The sequence below is a fragment of the Pyrgilauda ruficollis genome, unplaced genomic scaffold, assembly GCF_017590135.1.
Source record: "Pyrgilauda ruficollis isolate IOZ18807 unplaced genomic scaffold, ASM1759013v1 scaffold120, whole genome shotgun sequence".
Lineage (NCBI taxonomy): Eukaryota > Metazoa > Chordata > Aves > Passeriformes > Passeridae > Pyrgilauda > Pyrgilauda ruficollis.
The window spans coordinates 478,063-498,017 of record NW_024510322.1 but is presented as its reverse complement, the minus strand read 5'-3'; the positions used below and the strand labels follow the sequence as shown (position 1 = coordinate 498,017).

Below are 19,955 nucleotides of genomic sequence, written 5' to 3'. Positions count from 1 at the left end.
TTCAGTTTCAGGGAGGTGAGGCCGGCATTTTATGAGCATTAACTCCAATTTGAAAAATTGGATTTTACCAAACCAAAAAAAAAAAACAAAACAAAACAAAACAAAAAAAACCAGGCATGGCAGAGAAACAGATATTCTAATTAACCATCAGATAAAGGCTAATGATTTGAGTCCAGCAAACTCTCCTGAAGCAGCAAGTTGGCCAGCAGAAAATATGTGTTATAAACAAGGAGACCTTCTCTACCATGGGCTTGCAGTGTGCAAAAAACAGTGTGATGTTCATCTATGTGATGCCATTTAATATTTCTCATTAATAAGCAGCAGTAAACAGAAGGGTCTATGACTTTGTCTTTGCAGAGGTAATGGGTATAGGAAAGGAGTTGTTTTGAGATTGAATCCACACTGTGTCATAGTGCTTGTGTGGCTTTATTGTATTACATCAGTGAGTTGCTATATCTGTCATCCTGTGAAATTCATCTTTCACATTTAGTGTTAAAAGACTGAAATTCTTTTTACTGTGAGTTATATCAGTATGTCTTGCAGAGGTGTAGGCACTTTTGTAATACACACTGCATGCCAGATTTTTACATTTGGTCTCAGATTTGTTGGTTACAATTACCTGTACATTTCTGTCCTTAGGAAAATACTAAGGCAGCAATGTGAAGTTACAGCTGTACACAAAGTCTGGATTCTCCTCTTTCACGTGTATATTGTTTACAATTTAGTCCATCTTAATGCATGGCAAAAGAGATAATGATATCTGTACAGTTTGTATTGATTTTGTTAAAGGAAAAACTAAAAATTACATTTGTTATAATATTTCAAATCTTGGTAACTACAATTTCCTGAAAATGTAAGTAGCAGGTGAAATTTCTCTAGTAATTTCAAAGATACCTGCATTAAACTGAAATTGAGAACTTTAAAGGTTCTCAAGGAATTTGATGGTAGTTCTGTGTCCCAAGCTTGTCAAAGCTTTCAAACAGAGTTGCTTTATCCCAAAGCTTGCATTCATTCATAACACTTCTTGATATCCACAGAGACAGTGTGGGTGATACTCTGCATTTCTAACCTTGTATCTTGTGCTGTTGTGACAGACACACTGTGCCATGTACAATGTTATTGCCAAATGCAACACCTTAGTCTCTGCAGTTTCAATAGATTCATCAGTTTGGAGCATCACTTTGCTTTTCAGTGTTTCCGTGCTTCTGTGTGAGTGTGGATTTGTGCAGTGCTGCTCTCCCAAGTGTACGTCCACCATTCAGCAGCAAAAAAATCTATCCTGAGATCATTATATCCTTCTAAAGCAGCTGTGAATTCATGCTACTTGGAAATCTGTCTGTCTGTCTGAGATAATAAATTATAGATTTAGAAATAAAAGCTCTGTCTCACCCACAGAAGGTAATTGTATAAACTGCCCTGTTCACTAAAATAGGCATATTCTTGAAAAACTACAATTTGCAAGTTTTTTTAGTCCAGTCAGTCATGGAGGTGGTGATCTGTCCCAGCTGTACTGAACAGGCATTGCCTTTAACTTTCACATTGTCAGAAATTTGGCCCCTGATACTCTGGTAAGTAGGAATTTCAGGTTACCAGGATTACAAAATACTGATGCCTGTGACGGTGGTTTCTGTACTTTGGACCTTAACCCTTGTACCTGAAGCAAAATATTTTTCTTTCCTTTGAGACACAGCATATGGTATTACTGTGCTTTCATGATTTAGATGAAGGGAATGGCAAGAAACTCTATATAGCTAATCCTTATTTTTGGTAATCAGGAGAAAATAAATACTTTCCTGTGAGTATATAATTAACCAGTATTGTAGAGGCTGGAAACTCTAAACTGGGGTTATTTTTACATTTTATTTGCCTGAATACTGAGCTTCAGGTCTATGCTGGATGTCACATGAACTACTGTTTAGCGACTCTGCTCTAAACTTACCTCCAGTGAGCCATTCCTGCCAGATAACGCTGTCTGCCACATTCACCAGAGACAATTTCTCCTGCATTGCTAGGGTGGTGGATTGAGAAACCTTTATTTTCATTAACCATTTCCATTGTCTCACCCATGAGCCATTTACTGTGTGTCTTATGGCATACCTTATACATGTTATTTATTTTGTGAGTCTTTAATGATTTGACAGAACAAGCATTCTGAGGAGTAGGTAGTCTTGGAGGAAAGAAAATATTGATCTGAAGTGATGCAGTATCTGAAAATTTTTCCTTAAAACAATGATGCTCCTGCTATTTTCTGGTTAAAAAAATGAACATGAGACAAATTAAATTCCATCCATCACTTCCAGCTGCAGACCAGGACTTGCACATGACACAATGGCACAATCTCTGAATTCCGATTTCCTGGCCTGAAATTCTAGTCTTTGCAGACTTTCTTAACTTTCATAGTCTTTACTATGCTGTAAGAGCCTGGAGTGTTTTTCTGTCAAAAAAACTTCCTGGATTGAAAAAAAAAAAAAAAAAAAAAAAAAAAAAACCTTCTTAGAAAATATTCTAAAATGAAGGTAGTTGCAGTTAATTTAATTCTGCCAATCTTTCTTACATATTAGTATTGCACTATTTTCTACAGTAAAGTCACTTTGTTAACTGTACATTTGGATACTGAATGAAGATGTTCTATATATTAGTTTCTTCCTATCATATTGCAGTACATGGGCAAGTCCTTATTCAGCAAGCATCTTATACTTGCTGCTGGACAAGCCCAAAGAAGTAGCATGTGACTAGATGATGGGAGGATCACACCATGAGACACATTCACAGGAAACAGAAGCTGAGATATCAAAGATAATTTGAACATGGGTGTTTTCACTCTTGGTGTTATAGCAATGTGATTCTTTTAAAATTTTTTTTTGTGGATTTTTTTTTTTTAAATGGCTGATGGACTGTTTCCAGAAAAGCAGGAAAATAGCCCTCCATTTGTGCAATTTTTCACCAGCTGATACAAGAAGTCTCTTTGTTTAATAAAACCTTTCCCCACGTGAGTTTTATTATTCTGTGAATGTGTTCATGGAGGATAGCTTGCTCCATTCCAAATGCAGATGCACAAAATTGAGCCTCTCCCACTCTCATCCTTAAGTCTTCATGTCAACATGTGTGCACTGAGTTTATCAGTCCAATGGTAGAAGACCGGAAATTACTGGGGGGCTTCAGATGCTCTAATTCCTTCTAAAACTGTGTGGTTTGGCCCAAGAACTAAAGGAGCGCTCGCCCTTTGATGTAAGAGTGAACCTGGTCATACTAGGAAGTGCATCTTCTATCAAGTTCTTTTAATTTATGAGGATAGTTTCTGGAGTTTTCTTCATGGCTATCTGAGCATGACAGCCTTTTGTTGCCTCAGATTTTCAAATCTTCACTGATCACCCAGGTTGTATTTTCTTTGGTTGTTGAAGCAGAACTGCAAAACAGAGGAACTTTGCTACTCATTCACCAAAATTAAGAACTGTAGGTCTTTTCATACACCACTCAATGACTCCCTGCATGTTTTGTCCTTGTGTGATTTTTTTTTTTTTGTTCTGAGCACAAAAGAATCATTTTAATAATCTGAACTAAGAAGAAGGTTAAAAAGTTTCAATTCAAAGCTACTTTTATTAAAAGCTGCTTCAGAAGACAGCAGGTTGTAACATAAGAAGCTCAATGAAAGAGAGGGGAAGATGAAAGACCTGAGTGTAAAGTTTGTTCCTTATTCTCTCTTTAGAAAAATATTACTTTATTTAAAGATTTCCCTTTGACTTACAGGCTTCTCAGTGAGGCTGAGACTGCAAACTATTGTCAGTCTAAAGTGCTTTTTCAGTCAATCAGTCCACAGACTAACTTCTGAAAGTAAAACCATAAACTTCTTTCTTTTCTCACAGAGTTCCAATTAAACTTCTTTCTTTAAACACCATTTGTGAAACTCGGACCCAGACCTGTAACATTTTTCTCCTGTTTGGTTTCGTTCTAGTTCGTGTTTGTCTTGCAGAAGTTTTGTTTTACCCCTGCCAGGGGGATGCACCCAGCATCTCTTGAGTTGAACACAGACCTGATTTGCAAAATGCAGCAATTAATGCTCATGACTGAACTGGAGATGAGAGTTGCTGGCTTGCAAGGATTCACAAGCAAGGACAGCCTGTGACGTCCTTGTTCCAGTCCCTGGAAGTCTGGTGGAAGGGAGGAGCAGGATTTGGGGGTGGTGTTTCACACAGAGCAGAACTCGACTTGGCTCTGTGTTGAGAAGCATTTTCTGCTGCCAGGGCGCCAGCACCTACCACAGAGGTCGAATATCACCTACCAAACCACAGCTCTCATGGCAGGCAGGGACTTGTGGGTCTTGCCAAGTTTTGTTAAATCCAGGAGCTCAGGGACAGGGGAGAGATACAGATTCATTTTAGCAAAGACAAGAAGCCATTAAGTATACTCCAAATTAAAGCTTTGCAGGTTCCAGAAGGTTTTTAAGTTGTAACACAAATTACAAGATATCATGTATTCTATAACAGGGGATAAAAGTGTCTGGTAAAAGGCATTTTGGCTTGAGCATCTGCTAAGCAAGAATCTTTCAATTATCAGCAGCAATGGAAAGATGACTAATCTTCATGAACATTTCTGAGAAAAAAGATCATATAGTCCACATGACTTACTGAATATAAAGTGTGTTAATTTTACAGAAGAAGAAGAACACACACACACACACACACACACACACACACACACACACACACGCTCACACACTCATATTCACATCAGTTGCTGTATTTTGAAGGATCTTCCTTCTTCTTTTGAAGGAAATTAATGTTAACTATTTATTTGTAAATTATTATCAGCAGAGATTGCATGCAGTAAATTGCAGAGAAAAGACTGCTGGGATTTCAGTCACAACCTAGGAATTTTAACCTTGATGTAAAAACTGTTTAGCTTTAACATTGGAACTGCTCTTTGTTTGTCAGAGAAGCTTTTGTGATAATCCTTAGTCACCTTGCCCTCTTAGCAGGCCAAGTTGCACAAAACTCATGAAAACAATACAAAATGGGTAAGGCAAAACATGACTTTCTTTTATAGGCCATTACAGTGGATAATAAGGTAAAAAGGAGCTTAAAATTAGTGTATGTCATACAGTTTCTAAGTGCTTCCTTCTGACCAAAATGGCTTAAAATGGCCATGTCACAAAGAAAGATTAAGTCTCCAAAGGAAACCATACAGATTTAAATTTTATGTATATATGTGTGTGTGTATATACGCATGTGTAAAGTAAATATATTTTAATCCTTAATGGTGGCTTTCTCCCATTCAGTAGCAAAATAAATGCTTAGGAAAAACATATTTAAAAGAACATCTTGCTGTAGTCTGCAAATGATAATGTCCTTGGTAAATACAGATTATCAGCAAACTAGTACAGCTTTGTAACCATTAATCTTTATTGGATAAATGTATGTTTTACAAAGTAAGCTTAACAAAATAACATGGTCTCAGGTTTTGAAAACCTATATGGCACAGACCTGACCCATGCTGATAAAGAAGTTATTAAAACACATCAGACAACAGTTCATTAAAGCTAATATTTTCAGTGGTTGATGCATAAAACTGAAAAATCACAAGTCATAATCATCAAGTATCAACATGCATTTTTCTTCATAAGATGTGGTTACATACGCTAGGAATGTGTACAAGGACATACAAATTCATGGGGCAGATTTCAATTCATTTGCTCTATTGTTGTGCTACTGATAACTGTATCCAGTATAAAAGAATTTCAAATAAATATTTTCCTAACCCCACCTTCTTGTTATACATCAATGGCAGGTCATACCTGATTACAATGTAATGTCTATAAAAAGGAATTTATATTTCATTAACTTTTGTGTGGAGAGCCAGAACAAGATACATTCAAACTTCAGTATTGATTTTTGTGCTTATTGAACTGAAAATAGCAAGACAGAATTTCAGGTACCCAAATTTTGAAAAGCCAGTGCCATGAATGCTGAAGAGTGGCCAGTGTATTGGGAACAGAACTACTAAGCCAGCTAGCATTTGCTTTCTCCAGTTTAAATACTGAACTGGCTTAGCTGCTGCTTTGCAATGGCTTTTCCTGAAATACTGATTCTTGGAAGGCTGCTAGGAAAACTGTTGCAACAACTTCACTGTTAAGTAAATATGCAATATTATAAGGCACATCCTTCTGGAGGAGCTCCAAACACCACAAAGTTTGTTTATCTCTGTGCTGTTGGCCTGTCCTGATTTCTCTAGCGTATATGCCTTTTCTTTGACACCTGGCATTGGCGTACATCAGGTTTTAAAAATTCTAAGGCTAGGGGGAAACATTACAGTTCCCCTGCCTGATCCCCTTCACACTGCAAACTAAATTACCTTAGCTTCAAGCTGCTACTAAGGCAAGAACTACTGACATTCTTCTTCTAAGGGAGAGAGACTAAGCATAAATATGTGCTAAAAATCTGTGAAAAATGACACCAGATACATGTTCAGAGGTTTGAGATGGGAATGCAATAAACCTGAATCCTTGACATCTATATTTTCACATTTTGTTCTTTGATTTGAGCTCATTCCAATCCAGTACAAACTTCTTCCTTTAGATCTGGTCTCACCTGAGCCTGCTTATAATACATTCAGGCCTGTTTCCATGATACTAATTTAAATGAGCATGTAGGAAGTACTGAATAAATGATCCAAAAATTTTGAATCAGTTATTCAGTTCTTGACATATATTTAACTAAAGTATATTTAGAGATGAGATTGACTTTATGTAAACTGCTCTTTAAATTCTTTGAATTCATTTTCCTTTGTTTTTCATTCACTTTTGGGGACGAGAGCAATAGCAACATTTAATGATTAAATAGGTGCAACCCAGATGACAATAGATACTCTGTGAATCTGCGTCAGCTACCCAATGTATTCAGCTAATCTCTGATACACAGGTAGCAGCACATTGCATCAAAACAAGGCTTCTTGATCCTCCAATATTGTAAAGTTATTTCACAGTCCAGTGAAATATACAAGTTCCAAAAAATATGTTTTTTTCACATAAACATCTATTGGGTTGTTTCCTTTTTTTACTTGGTTTCAAAAAGAAGAAACCCAGCAAAGGTGGAGAAGCGTTGATGGTCCCCATGGAGGGCTCCATTTCCCATTCGCAGCCAAACTTCATCTCCTTTGGCGAGTTTTAGGACTGCACTGTTTCCTGAAGTATCTGCTTTCCCTTTGGATTCATAGCTAAGGATGAATATTTTAACAAGTCAGCTTTTTGTTTCTCAACAGTGACCAAACAAACAATTTTACCAAAAAAATCCAAGAAGTACATTGCTATCCTGAGCAAAAATTTCTTGAAAGACTTGCCAACATTTTTTCAGCTTTATAAGGAAATTTTGGCAACTTTCTGCATTTGATCTCCTAGTCAAATTTTGCACCTTACTTAAATGCATTATTTCATTCCTTTCTGAAGTTCTGGAATTGTAACTTATTTTTTTTCCAGGACACAGAAACAATTCTTTTTTGTTTAAAATGAAACGCTGCTCATTGATCACAACACTACAGATTTCCTGTAATGCTTTTTTGCCCTTGAATTCATCCCAACTAATTTTAAGAGCTGAGTCCCTGTGCTCCCAGCACAGGCAGTGAGCAGGCACAGGCAGCTTGCTCCATATTGAGCCTTTCAGTGGAGCATTGATGTGGGCTAATTTCCTGGCTTTGCCTGAGTGTTGGTCCCCTTTCTTCTACCTCTTGCCTTTTCTGACATCAGTGCTTCAGGGGGAATAGAAATGAAGCACTTTTTCTTTTGCAGAGAAGATCTATTGGGGATGAAGCAGCCTGTGGTGGTGTGCTAATGATAAAAAAGATGGCAAATGGAAGACCTTTGCTTCTTACTCATCCTTACTACTGTAGCTTAAACACTTCCCAACTTTAAAATAAATTTTTTTGCCCTCATGTTAACAAGACTGTAACTAGTCACTGAATACTTCATTATTTCCTTTCTCTGACAAGCAAAATGAGGATGAGGATACATTTTAGCAGAATGACAGCATGATAACACTGAACTCAAGCCCTGACTTGCAGTGCTAACTCTTTTCTCCTGAGTTTGAGGAAATGGTGATCAAGGCTGAATTTTAGGTCCAGCATCTTTGGTGTGTATGGTCCAAATATGCAAGCTGAAGATGGCAAAATAAAATAGGTATTCGTGTTGGTTATTTTACCCCAGAGAATTTTCCAAAAAATGAACGATTTTACGTTTCTTGAAAGGTGAGCAAGCTATCACAACCATACAGATGTTTTTTGCATTGAGATGGCCTGGCCCTTTACTTACCTATATAAGCTGAACACTGTATTACCATTATGCATCAAGTACACGTACACTTCCTCCACATCTTCATGTTTCATCATATTGAAAGTAAAGAAATATACCCCTGAAAAGGTTATAAAAAAACAACTTGTTTGCTTCATAGAAAGAAGTAATCATGCTGTACATTTGTGCTTCTTGCTTAGAAATCGTAACAGCTGTGGACAAAACTGCCTTCCAGTAGTCAGCAGATATTTTGTTTCTGCTTATAGCGTTCTAAAATCCGATTAATTTTAATTCTGCATATGGCAGGTGTTGTTCTTCCTGCATCACAGCTGCGTAAGAGGGGGGGATTGATGCAGCTGAGAAATAACCCATGAAGAACTGTAGTGCCTCACTTCCAGCCACACATCTGTTGCAGGTCAGCTCGCAGCTGAATTGGCATGGGGGAGGATGAAGATGAAGAGACTGACAGGAGGTAGAAGGTGGAGGAGGCAACTGTTAAGCTGCTGCTGCTTGCTACAACATTAAGACTCTGGTTCTGTCATCACAGTGGCTGATGGGCTAAAGAGCCACAGCAAAGCAGACAGTCCTGTTCCCTCCCCAGCCCTGGCCATGCCTCTTCCTCCTGCCTTGGTGTCAGCACTAGTCTCACTGGCTGGCAAGACCTCTCTTGGCTTGCTCAATTTTCAAATTCATTGTTCTGGAAAGAAGGTAGCAAGAGCTAGGCAGGCTGAGCGCAAAGGCAGTTAAATAGTGCCTCACCCTTTTTGACCACACATTTCCCTACAGCTCCAACATTTACATTATTTTGTTTTGCAAATGCTCACCATTCACTGGAGCACCAAATCTCCCAGTCATGACATCAAAAAAATTCCCAACATTGGTTTCAACACTACTGAAGATGATCCCACTGTTCTGGTTGCTGAAGTGAGTAGCCATTGAAGCCATAAACGCAACCTGCAAAAATCCAGTTCTTATTGAAGCAGTCGTTCACAAACAACACATGTGTAGAGCAACCAGGTACAGATTTTTTCCTGTATTTGCAGTCTGTTTATTTTCCTCACAGAGATGTTCTTCTAGGGCTTGCTCCAAGGCCAATAAACTCCAGTTAACAAAACTCCCATTGAATGAAACTGGAAGAAGACTAGGGTTCTCATATTCAATTGGACTATTCATAACTGTAAAGTAAGTGTATGGTCAAGTGTTTGCAGAACCTTAATTTCAGATTTTATTTACTTTTAAGTCTTTCTAGAATGATGCAACAGCAATATAGTATTGAAATGGATGGTGTTTCTGACAAAAAGGTTTTATATAGTTCTATGTATTCCCCAATGCATTTAAACTGGATATTGCTTTTGACTGCATGTGTGAATACAAACAATGCTCAGTAAAATCCATACAGATTAGTGTTTCTTGCTTAGAAATACATGAAGCAGTTTTACTAGAGGTCTTCTAGAAGTGCAGCAGCTGGCACTCAATATTCAATGCTTTTTCTATCTTGTCAGTTGCCCTCAGTCTTGAAAACAGAGGGTGGTGGAGACCAAGAGGGGAAAATAAGAAAATTAAAACTGTGCTTCAACTTCATGTTTTACTTCTTGCCATAGAAATGTTTCATAGGAAGCAGTGCAAAACACCCCACACCCGACAATTTAAATTACCCTCAGCAAGATACCAGGGAATGACCCTGCCAGCTGGCCTGGTTAGGGAAGGGAGTGACCTTTTCTGTAAGTCTGTCATCCCCCCACCATTATGTGAATAAATGGGGTAGAATCAGAGTCGCTGCACTTTGTTGCCAAAAGGTTAATATAGGCTTAGCTTTTTATTTCTACCTCAGCTTCTTAAATGACGAGTATTCAATTGCATCTGTTACTGCCCATCACAAAAATGGCATTTTTTGTGAGATTCCAGTTATGCTGGTATTTAAAAAATAAAAAACCCAGCCCGAACTCCTTTTGATTTCAGATCCAAACCAGAAAAAAACTAAAACAGACAATCAAATGCAAGTCTGGATCCAACAACGGAAATCGTTAGCCATCTGTTCAGAAATTTAAGGAGCTCCAGATGTGAGCTGAAAGCTTGGGCTGATTTTCCTTACCCCTGCATGGATGCATTTTCTATTACGGCAAATTGTTAATATCTTGCTTCTCAGCCAGGATCACATCAAAGTTCATAGTGTGTTAAAGGAAAGCAGCTGCAGTGGCAGATTGATGGAATTTATTGCTTTTTGTCTAGATTCCATTTCACAGTCTCTTTGACCCTGAGCTACTTTTTGTGGGCTGAACAGAATAGCCGAAAAATATATCTTTTCTCCCTAGGTCTCATTATGAAGTAGCAGGTCGACATGGATACACAAAGTTTTTCAAAATAATCCTGTACTTAAAACAGTATTGTATTCAAAAGTGTTTTCTCCTATACCACCCTGACTTTAAAATTCTTAAGTATGGTGGTAAGAAATACTGTAAACATTTTTAAACACATCTGATAAAAGAAATTATGGAATTTTAAGTACTTGAAATAAGTATTGCAATATGAGCTTTCCTTGTTCACCCTCTTTCATCACTCCATTTTAATTACAATACTATCATTGTCTTTATGTAAGAAAAAAGCCTGTGGTAGTTAATTTTAAAATTGTAGGAGAACATAATTTGAATGTAAATAAAGGCATGTTTATAAGATATTCAGCTATACTGTAAGTATATATTTATGCATGCTTATATTATGTGAATATATATATATGCATATATTATATGAATATGTATATATGTATCTGTGCATATATATGTATCTGTGTGTATATATATATAAAATATATATATACACATACATATATATTTATATATACATACACAAACTCTCCGCCATCTGCCAGATTCCTGGGATTTGAAGAAGATTTAAACGAAAAGCTGTGAGATTGTGCCAATATAAGAGTTGAGCTCAAGAGCTCAGTTCAACCCATATCTAAATGCTCATCTGGCTTTTGAGTTATTCATTCATAGGCAGAACGCACATGGCCCCAAACATATTTAAAATATCTAGATGTTTAAATGTACAGATAACTACTGAGGGGTATCTTTTGAAACTAGAGGACTCGTACTGCACTCAAAAATTTTGAGCCTGTATTTTGAGGAGCTGGATACATGTGCTTCTGAGAGTCTCATAAAGCCTGTCTGTGCTGAGAAACATGACTCCTTTACTCTTTCCATATGCTGTGGGAAGTGCAATTATTTATGTGATACAGCTTGGTAGGAAAATGATAGACCCTGCTATTCTCCTTTAATAACCCACATCCTGGCTTTTTGCCTTCAAGGGGAAGCATATATGTTTCTTCCTACCTATTTCTCAGCTGGATTCTGACTAAAACTTTTCTTTTCCAGAAAGACCTGGCAGAGCACTTTTTTCAGTAAGGACAAGGGCTGTATATGCCTGTTGGAGTATTAATTTACAAGGGGATTTGCTTCTTAAGTATCTTCAGGTGCTGTTTTTTCAAGAAAACCATAATCTGAGGTTTCCTGCAGCCAATACAAGCCAGAGATGTACCTGTAGCTCTGGGGGAATGCCAGGGTAACCCTTCTCGCCTTTGGGTCCATGATGGCCACGCTCTCCTCTTGGTCCGATATCTCCTTTGTCTCCTTTCTCACCTTTGGCTCCTTCTTGGCCAGTTGCTCCATTATTTCCATTGTTTCCATGATTTCCTGAAGGGAAACAAAGCTTTCTGTTTTATTTATATAATTTATCATATTTTAACAGATAAGTGTGACAGGGTCCTCTTCCACCAGCTTGCAACACAGATACTCTTCAGTGCCATAAATCCAGGCTGAGATGAAACAGATAAGCAACTGCTCTGTGATCAGGTTGATGATAAAGGTTTTGGTGAGCAGATTTCCAGAAGGACATAAATTTTGGGAGTTAACCCTCATGTTGCTGCATAAACTGGTGGTGTCTCAAGTCATTGCTCTGTTGGGGAGATGTGAGGGAGACCTCAGCAGACACAAGGCTCAAGGAAAGCAAAAGCCACTTACTATTGACATGTACTAGGCAACCTGTAGAAGTAGTTTTGCTTTTGCTTTAGTATAAACACCAATTTCCTGGTAAATTAAGTCAATCATAATAGAGGATAATTTTGAATAAGATTTTGCTGTCTTTAAAACAGATACACACAAATGGTAAATGGCTGTAGCATTAAAATTGTTAAAATCTGTGCTAAAAACAGAACAGTGTGTATTTGCAGAGTGCTGGCTAGGGATCATTTGATTGCATAGCCCTAGATTTAAAGAGAGACTAAATTTTTATAATTAAGCTTTTTTGAGATGGCTTCCTATGAGTAAATGAGTAAAAAGACTAAGTGCAAAACATACTCATGCATCTGCAGTATTACTTAGTTCCTGGTGTTGACTGACTAAATTACTAAGCAAATGTCTGTGCAGCTGACAGGATTTTAAAGTTGGCTAGAATCACCAAGCAATTATTATCCTGCAGCAAAAGGCTGATCTTTCAGCTCAGGGGATTAATTAATGTCATCATTGTTCTAATTCAACCTGAATTGAAATTAGGCTCTTTGCCACTCTGCTTGTTCTTTGATTATTCTCTCTGGTTACAAACTTACAAGAAATGTGTTGTTTGAGATCAAATCTGATGATGAAGTAATCCTTCAGAGTTTTTCTATTAAGAAAAAAACCCAAAACCTTCAAATAAGGAAGCCAAATGCTGAAAGAAATTATGCACATTTTTGTTTGGATAGAGGAATCTGCAGCTCTTAAAAATAACAAGAATGATCCTTTTATCCTTTAAGCCAGAACTGCTCTACCAGTTCAGAACAGAAGTCTGCAAGCAACATTTGATTCAATCAAGGGGAAAAGCAACTGCTGCTGTTCCCCTTACAGGCACAACAACATGAAATCCAGCAGATGAAGGAGACAGAAATCCCAGGATGCAGGTTTGTGGTATCCTGCAGTGACAGAAAGTGGGACTGAGACAGGACGGAAGGGCAAAGCTGGGACTGGGCCATGCCCCAGTGTGTCCACTGCAGCCTTGAAAATGTGGCTCTAGTAAAAAATCGTATTCTGCTTCTAAGAATCCAACAATTTATTGATAAGTAATGGATCACTGAATTGCATTTTTATTGTGTTAACAGAAGATGTAAGTTTTTCAAGAAGAGACAAGTCTGTCTTTCAGTGACCTGTTCATTTATGTTGTACCTCTGCTTTAGGAATGGTGATTTCAAAATCACTGAAGGTAGATGATATAACAAACTCACACCAGCATGCAACCAGCATTTTCCCTTCTCTAGGCTCTTCTATTTCCATATCAATTATCTGATCAAAAGTATATACTTTTCTTGTGTATGCTGTTCTTCTGTGGACATTTTTTATGTTAAAAAAAGGGGATTTTTTATTATGAAAGATAAGATGAAAGAAGAAAGTGAAGGAATTTCTGTGAGAGAACAGGGGCATTGTGTTTCTGTAAAATATTGGCTAGCAGTATGCTAGATGAAGAAAAGCCCCTGAATACAGTACACAGTAACACAGCTGGATATACAAAGGTGAACACAATAATCAGCTTCAGGGAACAAATTCTTCCAAGCTTATTGGGAACTTCATGCTGTTTTAAGAGAGACCAATTTTCCCTTGAGATGTAATAAGATTACTTTCAGTATAAATTTCTGAAAGCTGAATTTTAATAACAAATAGGTTTTCAATGGAAAATACCTTAGAATATAAGGTAATATGTTATTTGTCTGAAAATATCTGTCTCCTCTGAAATTATAGAAAAACTTGTTCATGAATCTGTCCCCAAATACTGATGATTGGCCCACTCTCTGATATTTCATAGAATAACCTGTAATTTATGGCCTGCAATTAGACTGATAAAAAAAGTGAATTAAACTTCATCTTTACCTGGCATCCCAGGGGGCCCAGGAGGTCCTGGGGGCCCTTGGTAGAGTCGAACTCCAAAGTCACCTCGGCAGCAGGAACTGCAGTCTGGATTCTGCGGTCCAGGCTGGGGGGGCTAAGTGCACAAAAATAAGCTTTAAGTAGCTCATTCATGGAGGACATCAATCTTATGCATGCTGGTTACAGGGTCTTCATTATACATTTCTGTTTATATACTTGGTAGGTTTTCAAAACAGTTCTTATCTGGCGTGAAATTCTCACATAGTTAGGTTATCCCTGAAGATATTATTTTTGGAAGATTTAAAGGAATAGCTCTCGAAGCATTCAAAAATCTGTAACAAATATTTTAAAAAAACAACTTGTCCTGTTAAATAATGAAGGTTTTTAAAATGAATTAACACAAACTAATTAAATTTAGATGAATATTTCAATTAGATTCACATCCTGATCCCACATTTCAACTAACATTTGATGACAAACATGCCTATGTACAACAAGTGGTAGGACACAAGGGACTTGATTTGACCTTCAGCAGTGAGCTAATCTACATTAAACATAAATAAAACTGTGTTGGACCACCCAAAGAAGATACTAAAAAAATATCTGTGCAGCATATTCCTCTTCATGATCCCAGATCTGTGTATTTACAGGCTACTAAAGTTGGGAGACCCTAAAAAAGTGCCAAGACACAAGATAAAAATTTGAACTTACCACAACACAAGGTGTTAGGGGCTTTTGATCATTTGTAGTGTTTTTTATGAAAACCTGTATGCTGACTAATACAGCAACGTAAATAAAGTAATGAGTTCATTATGTACAGCTCAGCTACTATAGTAATCAGTTTAATCATGGTTTTGAATAAGTGGTTTTCTTTTCCATATTATTGTGTTTATACTAATGGAGACTCATTCAATTCTGACTGAATTTCATAAATTAGTTATCATAGATCTTCCAGTATGTCAGATAAGGCCAAGGTTCAGTGTTTGATTTTATTTCTCTAGCTCCTCATTTGTTCCCTCTTTGTTTATTTTCCCTACAATTCTTTCCTAATATCCTGAGATGCAAACCTGCAGTTCATAAAATCGAGTCAGATGGTTACACCAATCCAACTACTACTTTTCTTTAATCATTCTATTATTTGCCTTCCTTCACTTTCTTTTCCCTAATCTTTATCATTGTCAAATTACTTTCCCAATGCAGACTTACTGGTTTAGTGGCAGAAAATGGGCCTCTGTCAGGATGGCAGCTGTCAAATGAACACGCAGGTGTGCTGTATTCCTGCCCTCAGTGTCATCATTGATGTCATCTGAAACATTCTGCCTGTTTTTTGTACAATACCAAGCACACCCCTGGAATTCATTGATTTCAGGAGGCTTAGGAGCTTAGAGATATAGAAAATTAATTTCATGACACCACCAAAATACTGCAGCTCCTCCAACAAGACAGACACATGCCCTGTCCAGCTGGAACCAGTGATAGTGGAGTTACCATGGGAATAAAGGCCGACTTGACAGCTAAATAAATATCCTTCATATTCAAAGAGTTATGGAAAAGTCAAGACTTGCCAATGGGCAGAAGGGCTTCATATTTATGGGGTTTGGTCAAGGCTATGCTTTTGAGATTAATTTTGGATGAGGTCTGTACTTAATGAGAAAAATGGGTTCTGCCTCTTGACCTTACTCTTCCTGGAGAACCTGTTTGTATTTTTCTGGCTGTTTGGTACCTTCCAGTTGTTAGGCAGGACATAACTGACAATCACCAAATGCACTTTTTATAACATTCCTGGTATGAGAGAAGAAGTAGCTCTGCTTTCAGCCCATTTTCAGTCCTTGAAAGGGGGCCAAGTACAAGAGGACTGGAATTGTGTGAGCACGTTTTACCCCCTAAAAGAATAACGTTGCTTTTTGCATCGAGATTAAAATCTCCAGCTTTTTTTTAGATAGTGCTTCACATTCATGTTAAATGGGAAGGTGAACTAAACACATACCTGCCAAGAGCAAATAAGTCATATCAGCCTAAAAAAATCCAAAGACTTAGAACAAATTGTAATTGAGGGAAGACATGAATCTAGCAAAGTGGACTGCATGTGAGACTCTCTCTGTGCAGAGGCAATTTGTCTTTTTCAGACAATGCACTGAAATCTTGAACAACTTTATTAGAGAAACAGCTATTTTAAAATAAAATATATACAAGCAATGGTCATAACCAAGTGCTAGTAGGCATTACCTCAAAAAAAAAAAAAGCTCATCAGGTTGTTAGGTGTGAAATAAGGCAAGTCCTGCCAGTCTGGTTGTATGCAACAGTTCCAATGATTTAAAAATAGCTGTTTATACAAGTCATAAAGTAAATAATTTATTGCCTTTACTCATTCACTAGGAGAAAAAAATGATTCATGTCAGCTGCCAAGGATGAGGAATATTTAGGATTTTCTTCTAATCTTTAAAAGCAGAGAACTTCATGAAGAGTACATTTAAAGGAAAAACATGTTCCTAAAGTAAAATTACACTCAAATGTGACATAGAGATTAGTTGCAATCTACTTGCCAAAGGCATCCTTTGCAGCCATTCGTGCATAAATTTTGTCAGTGAATCTTTGGCTTTTCTGCCAGAACATGAATATAATTTAGGAGCTTGTGAAATGCATCTGCTACATTGATATCCTAACACTGATAGAAAACTGGAACTATTTCTGAGGTTATCTGCTGAATTTCCCATGATTTAGTATATAGGAGAATGATCTAGGCAACAGATGGTCTATGAAATTCCCTTAATTTAAAGCTGTGAACAAGTTTTAATTGGAGACCCAGACTTTGACCCTTTTTGACTTCCTGATTAATTTTATTAATTTCTGTTTTATTGTCTAAGACAATGCAGAAGACAAGTGATGTGCCTCCAACATTCTTGGCTCCTGTTCTGAGTGCAAAATATCTGTCTCTGTGGGCACTTAGGCCCTCCATGCCCCTTCTCCAAGCAAAGAAACAAACAAAAGTTGCCAAAATTCAGGGTAAAACACTGCTTGGCTAGTGCCATTAAAGATATTCAAAGAGCAACCTGAAATGGAAAAATGGTCTGTCATGACTCTTAGTCACTAGTCACTTAGTCTTGCTCTTGAGAAATGCACGTTATATTTTACATGAGTTAACAGCAGTGTGGAAGCTGGCCTTGCACCCAGCGCAGCAAGGACAATAGTAACAACAAATACTATCATCTCTTTTCCACAACAGGAATGAGACCTTTGAAACACTTCAGCAAAAGGGGAAAGTTCCCCAGCCTAAATTTTCTTTAGCTGGGTAGAGCTATTCCATCTAAAACAACCAAGAAAGCAGGAATTGAATAGTTTCCATACAACTCAAGGGAAAGAGAGAGATTTAACATTAATTAAAACATGTCAGTGCCACCTTTGTTCTTCCTCTGCCTAGAAATTCCTGGAGTCTGGAAGGGGAAAACACATATTGCATAAGCCACTGTGTGATTGATTATCCCTGTCGTGCAGCTGCTAGTGCTCCATTTCATTTCAGTAAGCCAAAAATTGCATCATTTCCCCAGAAAAGATTGCTTCTTGGAGATGGGCTGGCAGGTAAATGACTGCCATCAGCTATACTCAGATCACCGGGCTTGTTTTTATTGTCACAACCAGTTCCCCAGCAGGCAGCTCCAGACAATTCACATTAAATTCTCTGACAACAGACACATGCAGCCTGAACACACTTTCTGTGGGGGAAGAGTTTGTGCCCTAAAAAGCTGTGGTTTTGCATGAAATCCTGCATTATCTGAAATTGTGTAGTGTTAAAGGGGAATCTGTACATGGTCTGCAGCACACAGCTGCAGAATTCTCCCTGCAGTAGAGAGGTCTGCAGATGCTGGCTGGCTCTTTGGACTGTACACGTTGTGTTTTACACTGCTTATATTCTGCAAGCACAGTTTAACATGCCTACAGTTAAATATCTGTTCAGCTGAGTTCACTGGAGGAACATTTAACTCCTGCCCAAGAAATACAAAATGCAAAACTCTGTGAAGTTTTAATACAGGGAATACAGTGGTGTATTAAACCTATTCCCATACTTGGATGTGTTTCAGTTCTTCAAGTCCAGGACAGGATTAAAATCAGACCTCTTCTCTGCTTATCATAATATGTGTTATTATTCAACACTTATCTGCATGCCCTTGATTTTGGCAATTCAAAATATCATATTTTGATCTGAAGAAATTTTAAAATCCCAGAGGGTAAAAGGTGAACTGTACAGGACTCAAATATTTGTATCAGCTATAGGAAAAACCACTCATGTTCTTGCTGTTAATAAAACACATTGATCAAAAAAGCCCCTTCATTTCTAGTGCTGGAAAAAGCTTAATCTTCTGCCCTTCAGATTTTTTCTTTCAAATTTGGACTGCAATATTTTTTGTATTATCAAGTTATGCCATTTTCCCTGTGTTATAAACTAATGACTGTGGTATGTAAAGTGCCATGAAAGGCAGAAAAATATTGTCAGTTTAAAATGCAGATGCTGCAGACAATTTAGAATTTCATTGCAAACCTCTTTTCGTCTTAAACTCTCCGTTGATTTATGTTATTAAATCTACTCATTACATTAGTATCTGTTTTTTTTCAAGCTACTCCTTAGAATAAAATTCTTGAACATTCAGAATTTCATTATTTTTGTTTCAAGCTCAAGAAATATACTTTATATACATAATTTTAAAGTAAAATTATTCTCTGCTAATTGAATATCTCCAAATACCTCTAGAAATGCTGTATTTTCCTTCACCTCTAAATGAGTTATAAATATATAAAAACTTTAATATCATAAATAATTAATACCTTGGGATAATTAAGAGACTGTATTTCAGCATATATGATTTCACAAGTTCACAGTTTCAACAGAACAAAGTGCTGCTGCTGTGTTGAAACCAGTGTCCCCAACCAGTGCTGGTTCTACCAGCTCATTAAAAGATCCTATAAAGCAGCCCAGCAGGATACAGACCAATACACAGCTTTAATAAAAATTATTTCATAAATATATCACTAGTAATGTTAGCAAAAAAAAAAAAAAAATCTCATTAGCTTTAAAGATATCTTTAGAAGATTAATTCAGAGTACCTGGACTCTATCTGAGGTAGTCAGTTCTACATCATCTACCTCTGGTCTCAGGACATTATGGTCTGTAGATGTGCTATTATCAACAGTCCACTCTATAAGTTGATTCCGCTGTTTCAATATTTCCCTGCTTCTGGAACCTTTGTGACCAGTCTGGTGGTGACTCTGCAATATTTTGGCCACTGGTTTATAAGATCTTCTGCTCACCTCCATGTATTCATCTTGACACAGGCAAAATGGAAGAAAAAATAAAGCCAGTAGATGCCAACTGACGAAATCCTTCTCTGCCATGTTAATCAAAAAAATTTTTCAGGAGTCCAGCAAATGCCTTGCAGAAGGAGAACTTCTTTGCTGCACCAGACGTTATGTGGTCCTTTCAGCTTTTCCTCTAGTAAGCCTGGCACTGAGACCAGTACCAGGTTTTATACGCTTGCATGCAATAAATAAAACTAAAAATGCCAAAGTGACAGGATCCTTCATCCAAAATCAGTCATGCTCCTTTAAACAAACCAGGCATTATTCACCACTTCACCACCACAAGGAAAATTGATTTGTATGCTGGAAATGACCACAGCATTTAATGGACTCCTGTGGTTCCTATTTGGGGGCATTAAAAAATGTAGCACCTTTCCTTTGGCATGTTTTTGTTTAAGTGTGAAAAAATGTGATGGAAATGGGGAACATGTGGCTAATGGTTT

General features: G+C 37.4%; 1 protein-coding gene across 2 annotated transcripts; it reads right to left on the bottom strand.

Annotated features, from left to right (window-relative positions):
- Nucleotides 1–5,428: 5,428 nt before the first annotated feature.
- Nucleotides 5,429–19,655, bottom strand: C1QTNF3 (C1q and TNF related 3). Of its 2 annotated transcripts, none has more exons than XM_041490192.1 (6): nucleotides 19,465–19,655; nucleotides 14,167–14,278; nucleotides 11,810–11,964; nucleotides 9,100–9,229; nucleotides 8,297–8,396; nucleotides 5,429–7,209 (listed from the first exon to the last, which is right to left on the bottom strand). In XM_041490192.1, exons 1-6 carry the CDS (start codon nucleotides 19,546–19,548, stop codon nucleotides 7,050–7,052), a joined length of 741 nt encoding a protein of 246 aa, XP_041346126.1. In that variant the 5' UTR covers nucleotides 19,549–19,655; the 3' UTR covers nucleotides 5,429–7,049. The 2 variants fall into 2 exon arrangements, with proteins under 2 accessions (XP_041346126.1, XP_041346125.1); XM_041490191.1 differs by having other exon boundaries at nucleotides 19,261–19,638.
- Nucleotides 19,656–19,955: the final 300 nt, after the last annotated feature.